Here is an 8,939-nt window from a genome sequence, read left to right on the forward strand (position 1 = left end):
ATTCGATGCTCCCAAAGACAATATAAGTGAAGGATTTTTTTTGGGTAAATAAAAACAAATTTACATCATCAAGCTAAGAATTGAGACTTCTTGTTGGATAAGTTGAATACTAAGATTTAATGAGTTCAACCATCGACTTTGATTTAGTTTTTAAGATTGTTCAGAAGAAGAGAAACAGAGTAATACCATAGATTTACAAATCCAGGAAAAAGAAAAGGACAGAACATTACTCCAATTCCAAATATTAGAAAATTGTATCAAATCTAGAGAGAAGTTTTTAAAAAAATCAAATGAGAAGAGAGGCTCTAAAATATCAAATCTTAAAGAAAAAGAATATATTGCTGGCTATGGGGTTCGAACCCATGCGCACTTATGTGCAGAAGATCTTAAGTCTTCCCCCTTAACCTCTCGGGCAAACCAGCTTTTGTTTTAAATTCTTTCTTTATTCCTTATAGTCAGAGTTTTCTTCTTTAGAACTCTATGGCAACTAACTAAGAAATACCCACACATGACAGCACAACGTAATAAATTTTAAAAAATAGGATCAATTAGTTCGATGTACGATATTCATATCATTACAAATTTGTGGAGAATTGAATAGTCTTACATTGAGAAGTTGTTTTCGAAAAATATATTTACAAAACTATGAAGTGTCCAAAACATATCCTTCTTGTATCTCAATTGCATCTAACCAAAAATATAAAATATTTAAATTTTAAAACACTTCTAGCCCAGGCTGCGAGTCCGATAACAAACACCTTGGGAAAAGTAACAATTATAATCATATATGTTTTATTCTAATTATTAATAATATTAAGGTGTTTTTTTTCTATTTTTTTGGAGAAACTATTAATTAATAGAATAGAGAAAAATACAGAACAAAGTAGGTTTTGCCAAAATAAATAAATAAATAAAGTAGTAGAAGCTACTGAGCTTAATATTTGTTAGTATTTTAGGAGATACACATCCAGTATACAAATTTATTAGTATTTTAGGGGATGGACTAGACATCAAGACCTCTTGAGGTTTGACTTTCCTTAAGAAGGATACTTTGCTACAGGAGCTTCCCATATGGTTTTTAAAATTACTCTCGGGTTATCTAAAAAGGAAACTTTGTTACACGGACCTCTCCTCCAAGTAACTCGTCAAATGAACTAACATAATTAATCATTTTTTCAAAAGACCCTCAAATAATCATTTGAAATTACAACATCTATCTTTTACTGATGATGTGCTAGACAATTATACTGCGTGTGCAGGAATAGAATGGAATGGTCATTCTCATTATATTGTTTGGTTGCAAATATGAAATGTGTTGGAATGGAATAATAATAACCATTCTAGTATTTGGTTGGACCAATTTAAAATTTAGAATAAATTGAATTTCAAATTAAATTCTCCAAAATACCCCTCTTATTGACGAATAAATTATATCAACAAAATAATATTCTTATATATATATATATATATATATATATATATATATAAGAAATGGCGGCGGTGGTGGATGGCAGTGAAGATGGTGGTGGAGGTGGATCGCAGTGAAGTGGTGTAAGTGGCAGTATTGGAAGGCAGGGCAGTGGTGGAAGGCAGTAGTAATGTGGTAGTGCTGGAAGGAGATAGTGGTGGTAGTGGAATGTGGCAGTGGTGGAAGACAGTAGGTGGTGGTGGTGGTGGTGGAAAACAGTACGTGGCAATGGTGGAAGGCGGTAGCGGTGGCGAAAATTGGTATCGGTGGCGGTGGTAAAAGTTTAATAGGCAGCGGTGGTGGTGGGAGGCGGTGGTAGTGGATGGGGTGGCGGTGGTTGAAAGCGGTAGCGGCAGTGGCAGTGGTAGTGGATAATGGTGATGGTGGAAGACGATTGCGATAGTGAAAGTTAGTGGCGGCGGTAGAAGCAGTGGAAGTGACAGTATTGGTGGTGGAAAGTGGTGACGGACTGACAGTGGTGGCGATAGCGGTGGCGGTGGTGAAGGTTGGTGGTAGTGGGGGCGGTAGAAATCGGTGGCGGTGGCAAGGGCGGTAGTGGAAATCGATGGTGATGGTGGTGGAGGTGGAGGTGGCGGCGGTGTAATGGTGGCGGAAGGCGATGAGAGTGGTGGTTATGGCAGTGACAGTGGTAACAGTGGTGGAAGGCAGTGATGGTGACGATGGAGGTGGTAATGGTTACAGTGGTGGTGGCAATGATGGTGGTGGTGGTGGTGGTGGTGGTGGTGGTCGAAGGTGGTCGTGGAGGAAGGCAGTTGTATCGGTGGAAGTTCGTGATAGTGGTAGCGAATATGGATGTGGAAGGTAGTGGAGGCAGCGATGGTGTGGTAATTGAAGGCGGCAACAATGGTGGTAGTGATGGTGGTGGAAGGCATTGGAGGTGGCGGTGATGAAATGCAGATGTGGTGGTGGGGGGGTGTAGTGGTGTTGGTGGTAATGATAGTGGTGATATTTGGACTTGGAATATGAGGGTTATTTTGAGAAGTTATTTTTATTTATTTATTTTTTTTATTATTATTATTTTTTTAATTACTTGGGAATTGAATGGCGAGGTTTAGTTGATAATGGATTTTCATTCTAATGAAATGTCCATTTCCACTTTAAATTGCATACCAAATACAAGAATAATTGAAATGTGCCCTTTCCACTCCTACACACCAAACATACCATCAATTAGGATATGTAAGCAAAATTAAAACAAAAACACACTCTCTCCCTCTCTAAAGAGACATAATGAAACTTATATTAAAGTTAAATTTAGGTATAATATACATATATTATATATATATAAGAATCAATTTGGTCCCCTTCGAATTATGAAAAAAAAAATTATACATATATATGGTCCCTTTGTCTCCTACTTGAAAAATATCAGTAAATTGTTAAATCAACATCCCCGCTGTTCCAAAGATCTTTCTTGGATATGATTTGATTTTATGATTTCTATAATTGGAACACGCACCTTTTATAAAGGGTTTTATAAGGATTGTTTACTTTTACAAAAACCCAAAACTGAGACAGTCAATTTTCAACAAGGGAAATAATAAGTTTTTCGACTTCAATTATCTGACTCATTTTCTGAATATAACGTGATTGGATCACGTTAAAAACTTAAAACAAAATCTCGTAAACATTTTTTTCTTTTCGACTTATTCTCAATCACGTTATATTCGTAAAATGAGTCGGGCAATTGAAGTCGAAAAACGTATCACTTCTCTTCCAACAATCATGATTGCTGTGTTATATATTATGTGTTTAACAAATTCAATCTTCCCATACCACCACTGTACATATATACAAATATGTACCCAAGTATAATGTCTTTTTTTTCAACAGATACCTGAAGACTGAACCAAAATGTAATGAATGAACGCAATGAGCAAACCCAATCTTCAAATACAACCATGATATATAACCCAGTATTCTAATTTTTTTTTTTTTGGTTGAAATAGACAAAAGAAGAGATAGTGTATGTGAAAAGGGTCTTTATCTTTTAAAACAAGGACAATATTGACATTCTATTAATATTAATTGTATAAAATCATGATTTTTATCTCTAACTAACAGCAAGTGTTAAGAAGGAAAGTCAGTGTAAAAAAATTTATTTTTAAAGGAGGGCAGAGTAATTTTGAAAAATAAAAAAAATAAAGAGTCCCTGTAAATGGAACAAGGCTCAGTGTAGGGCCTTATAATTTATCTTGTTTTAAGAGATACATATCTGAGATGAAAAATATCATCCAACCATAGATTTGGACAAATCCCACCAAAATGTATATGACAATCCATTTGTAAATATTTATATCAATGTTACATATAATATATGCATTAATAGTATACTTTGAATATATAAATTCACATATAAAAGTCCCATCATATTCATAAATATCAGATGTACAGATGGATACATTTTGTGATTGTTTAATCCCCCAAGTCCATGTAACTAAACATTCTTCTACAAAATTCTTTTAGAATGGATGCATAGTGAATGCAAATGTTGGCAGCTAACTCCCTAATATTAATTATTTTTGTTTTTATTTTTTAAGTATAAATATATTAGAAAGCGAAAAGGAAATGAAAGCTATAAAATAATAAATAAAAAAAATCACTAAAAAATATATCCCTCAAGAGTAAATTAATGCCATTGTAACTCAAATTTTTTTCTTTCTTTATTCCCAAAACAGGGCAAATACCTACAAATTTTAACTCTTCATAGTGCCTTCATCAAGTTCAACAGTACAGAGAGATGAATATTCATGAAGATTAGTCTACAACAAAACCAAAAAACGAATTATTGGCGTGGACAAACTTACCTAGCCCACTTTTGAAAAGAATGAACCAAACAAAGTATTACCTAATTTACTTAAAGAAAAAAAAAGAAAAAGAAAGGAAAAAAAAAAAAAACAAACAAAATATTGCTTGAAATCTATGCTTCTACTTTCTGAAAAGTCTGGTCTGAGATCGACTCCAATATGTCGTAGTGTCCATACCCGTGAAACAGAACGTTTATCGGACTTATTTCGTCTTTCTGATACTCTTCACCGTAATTTGCTATATTTACCAAGCCACCTGAGCTACGATCTACCATAAAGACAGATATCGGTGTCCTATGATAGAAAGAGAACAAAAAAAAAAAAATGACAAAATAGTGAGAGAGAAAATGGAACAAAATTACTGAAACACTATTTAAAATTTTAAAGCTCAAATCTTTCTTAGATATCGAAAACAATTAGACCTGGATTTTTCTTTTATAAGTATATTGAAAAGATAATTCAATCTGGAATTGAATTAAAAAGAACATAAGAGAAAAAGAAAATTGAAGGTCACCAACAAAAGAGATGCTACAATAAAAAACTGAAACATCACCATTACTATAGATGCAATATTTTTCAAAGATTTTTTTTTTTTTGATAAGTACAAGATTTATTTCAATAATGGTGATCGAATAGACTCTTCTTTCTTTTTTGTTTCCAAGGGAATGTTGTTATGTTGCCTTGAGGGGTGCACTAATCCTTTGAATCCGGTACCTACGGGTGATGCACATTGAAAGGATTAAAATTAGATGTCCTTTCAACTGTTCAACATGAGAGAGAGACTAAGGTCATCAATAGAAGACAGAATGAACTCCACTGAAACATCACCACTACCACTACTAATAGATCGCAAGATTTTTCATTGATGGTGATATGTTCGCGACAGTTTCCCGTGTGTGCGCATCTTCAAGAGTGGCAATGTGGCATCAAAAATTCATTTCTAGGATGTAAAAGCCCAAAAATAAGGAACCGAACATACAAAATCTGAACTTGCAGGTAAGGCTATGTATAGACTTTCATGAAAGACCACAAGTTATAGACTTGCATTAGAATTGATATAGTGATATGCAAAACAAAATCCGCACAATATGATACTAATTTCATAAGTTTGCATGGGATACTCATATCCTTCTAAAATAGTCTGGAGAACTTACTTAAGAACATGAGAAGCCATTAGCAACTCGGGTTCTCCACCCCACACATAAGGTTGCTGCATTCTCTTCACATAAGCATCAAAATCTCCATCGATGAACCTAAATTCAGTGAAAAGAAATTAAATTTGGCCATACCGTAATAACCAAAACAAAGTCATTTAGAATTCAACCATCCAAGAGCTCACCACTCCGTCTCCTCCCGCCTCCTTAAAAGCTCATCCACAACCTGCACAAACATAATTGTGACAGAAATCAATAAATTTTCCCGGTTTTGCACCAAAACTCTGAAGCTAGAGAAACAAATTTTGTGGCACTAAGAAGGATTTATATTTACTTGAGCTCTTAATTCATCAGCTAGTTCTCTTTGACGAGTCTCGTCAGGTGCTTCTTCTCCATTTCTCAAGCAAGCCACATGAGCTATCGCCCTAAATAGACATCGACCATCTGCTAGTACCCCTGTGATTTCTCTCAATTTTAGATTCTACTTTCACTTGAACAATTGTTTCCAAAAAAAATTATTGAAGCTATGTTCTAGCATGGAAATGTCTAGGAAAAAAAAATCATTTTTTTTTTTTTTTTTTTTTTTTCTGATTCCAACTCCAATTTCATGCCACCAACAAGCATGACTGAAGTGAATTTAATTGGCCCTTAATGATGCATTTGACATCAGACATGCTAGATTCAATTCAATATTTTAAGAAATAGAAATTTCAAAAGAGTGTGCAACAAACATTATCAACAAAAATATAATAGTCAATAATTTAACACAAAATTTTGGAATATATATATATATATATATATATTTAAAATTGAAATTCAGTATCAAATGTTCACATATTGTATAGTATTATCATCATGTATAGTATTTATCAATATTTAAGAAACAAAACCAATCATGGATAAATTCAGTAATCTATAACATAAAGAGAAATGGTTACAATGAAATTCTCATAGATATAAGACATATATAACAGAAACAAAGCATAATTGAAGTCAAAGTTACAATTTCATTTCATCGAACAGATTAAGGACATTAAATACTGTACACACACATAAAAACACATACTATTTATATATATATTGGTCAGTGTAAGTAACCTGTGACTCGGTAATTGCTCTTATCGTTCTCATCGGAGCTTATTACGGCCGTACCACACGCGTCGATTTTGACATCGCTGGAAGCAAAGTCATTATTCACATCGGGCAAGTCGAGCGGCGCCGAGAGGCAGGGACAGACGCCGAAAAGTAGCCAAGCCGAGTCGGGCCAGTGGAGCCACCGCGCCGGTCTCGCGTCCCACGCGACGTTCCACGACCCCTCTCCCTGGTGGAACGCCGGGCGGATATTCCCCCAGCGGCCGCCGGCGGAAGGCAGTATCGCGTGCCATATGGAGGCCGCTCCGCCGCGAGAGCCGCCGAGCCGGCAGGCGCTAGAGTGGTGGCGCCGAGGCTGATCTCCGCCGGCGCAGCGGACTAGTCTCACGGGGCCTCCGACGAGACGGTGGTGAGCCGCCGAGCCGTGGGCGAAGAAGGAAAGTGAAGTGAGGATCCAAGGCTTGGGTCGTGCGCACAGTACCCCGAGCATCACCGGAAACGATCGGATGCTAACGTGCGCTTCCCGCGAAGCTTACCTAAACCCGCACGCCCATCGTCAGAGATCTCAGTATTGGCAGCTCGAAAATGTACTACTTTGCTGAGGTTTGGGAGACGGCGGGGCCTTTTAGAGAGAGAGAGGAGAGAGAGTGTGGGGCCCACGAGGACGTTCAGTCGAGATTGTTCAATTCAATCGTGTGGGTCTGAATTTTCCAAGTCATTAGGAAATGACGAAAGTGCTCTTCCGGTAAAATGTAATTATGGTGATTAAGCATTAAACCTAATTCATTCATGGTTTGGAATTGGTGAAAATAAAAATCAAATTCAATTTGTAAAATAATTTAATCCAAATTAATTCTATCCGCAAAATATCGAATTGATTTTACAAATTAAGCTTTTCTAATTTTCTAAACCGCTTTCTTTAACCATCACCCAATAGAATTACTCGGCCAGATAAAACACCAGTATTTTTTTTTTCTTTTTATTTTTTTAGCACATGTATCGGCCCTAATAGAATTATTCCTACTAAATAAGTAAACCAATTTGAAAATTAGCAATTATATATCTTATATAGAATAGCTAATGATTAACACTGTTCCAACAATTAATATAATAAATTTTTATTTATTTTTTTTTCCAAATGAAAATTTAAATATTTAGAATATATATAGGGCTCTGTTTCTCTTTTAATCTGACAGATGTTCTCTCTCATCTTTTCTATATATAGGGTTTTTGATTGTATTTTCCTAACTTTGTCAATATCCATTTACATATTCATTGAAATGAGCAAGAGGAGAGAGAGGGGGGATTTTTTTAAAAAAAGATGAGGAAGATATAATAACATTAAAAGTTTGTTCGAATATAGTGAATTTTTCTTAATTCAAAATGGTGCCCTTTTTAAACTTTAATAATTTTTTCTTATCTCAAAATGGAACAATTTTCAAACTTTCTTTAAATTAGATGACGTGATTTAACACCAATAGCGTATCGAATTCAATACAGGATAGAGGTTCGAAAGCAACTCTGAAGGGTTAGACTTGTTATCCAGATCTTTATCCTCGGCCCCAACTCTTCTCTTCAATGGCACTTCTCATGCGCTTTAACACACGTTCTCTTCCTCTCTAAGGGTTCTCCCTATTTCATCCCTTTACTTTATTTCCTTATACAGATATAATTCTTCATCAATTCATGAAATGCAAGTTCAAAACACTTAGTTAGCCTGCCTTCGTGGAGGTTCGTTTCGGGCAAGAATTCCCTTTTCTGAAAAGCATCTAAGGTTCCTAAGTGTAGGAAGTTTCACCAACTTTTGTCTCCGTGTTAAAGAATATTTAATTTAGAGAATTTAAGTTCAGAAAGAATACCCCTAATATATTCTATTACTATAAATTTTAACCCAAGTACAAATTTATGTATAATTAAGAAAGCATCAAATAAATGTATGTATATATACTTAAATATGTGAATTTTATATCAAATGAATCAGGGTCATCACATAAAATTGATGATGACGACGATGATGATAAGGATACTTTACTCAAAATAGAAATAAAATAGTATTTTGTGCAATTATATTCATCAACGTATTTGTATATATAACCCACCACGTGGTGCGCAATTGTCCAAAGTTAGCTTATTAGCGTGGAAATTAACCATTACAGCTTGTTAGTTTCCTTTTCGTAGACTCGTGTAAACAAACATGTAACGTATGTGTTCGATGTTGACAAAGCTTTGTATTTTTTTAAAGCGAACTCAAAACAACCACACCCATGCATATTTTTGTTTGTTTGTTTGTTTGGGGTTGGTGGTATTTGGTGTCTCTGTCTTTTATTACCTCCACAGCTTTCGTAAATGTGACAGAGCAAACCCCTATTTTTAAAATTTTCCACGTCTACGTTACCC

The 8,939-nt window shown here is 35.1% G+C and overlaps 1 protein-coding gene and 1 non-coding gene across 2 annotated transcripts; both read right to left on the reverse strand.

The window, feature by feature from the left end:
- Positions 1-339: 339 nt before the first annotated feature.
- On the reverse strand, positions 340-422 carry TRNAL-UAA (transfer RNA leucine (anticodon UAA)). The gene has a single exon. It is a non-coding gene; the product is annotated as a tRNA-Leu (tRNA).
- Positions 423-4,373: 3,951 nt separating this feature from the next.
- On the reverse strand, positions 4,374-7,148 carry LOC132271142 (uncharacterized). The gene is made up of 5 exons (XM_059772428.1): positions 6,549-7,148; positions 5,785-5,906; positions 5,636-5,676; positions 5,451-5,549; positions 4,374-4,590 (listed from the first exon to the last, which is right to left on the reverse strand). The coding sequence occupies exons 1-5, from the start codon at positions 7,030-7,032 to the stop codon at positions 4,410-4,412; spliced, it is 927 nt and encodes a 308-aa protein (XP_059628411.1). The 5' UTR covers positions 7,033-7,148; the 3' UTR covers positions 4,374-4,409.
- Between the last annotated feature and the right edge of the window lie 1,791 nt (positions 7,149-8,939).

Source organism: Cornus florida, unplaced genomic scaffold (assembly GCF_030987335.1).
Source record: "Cornus florida cultivar Cherokee Brave unplaced genomic scaffold, ASM3098733v1 CherokeeBrave_3.0.0_Hap2_Chr08, whole genome shotgun sequence".
Lineage (NCBI taxonomy): Eukaryota > Viridiplantae > Streptophyta > Magnoliopsida > Cornales > Cornaceae > Cornus > Cornus florida.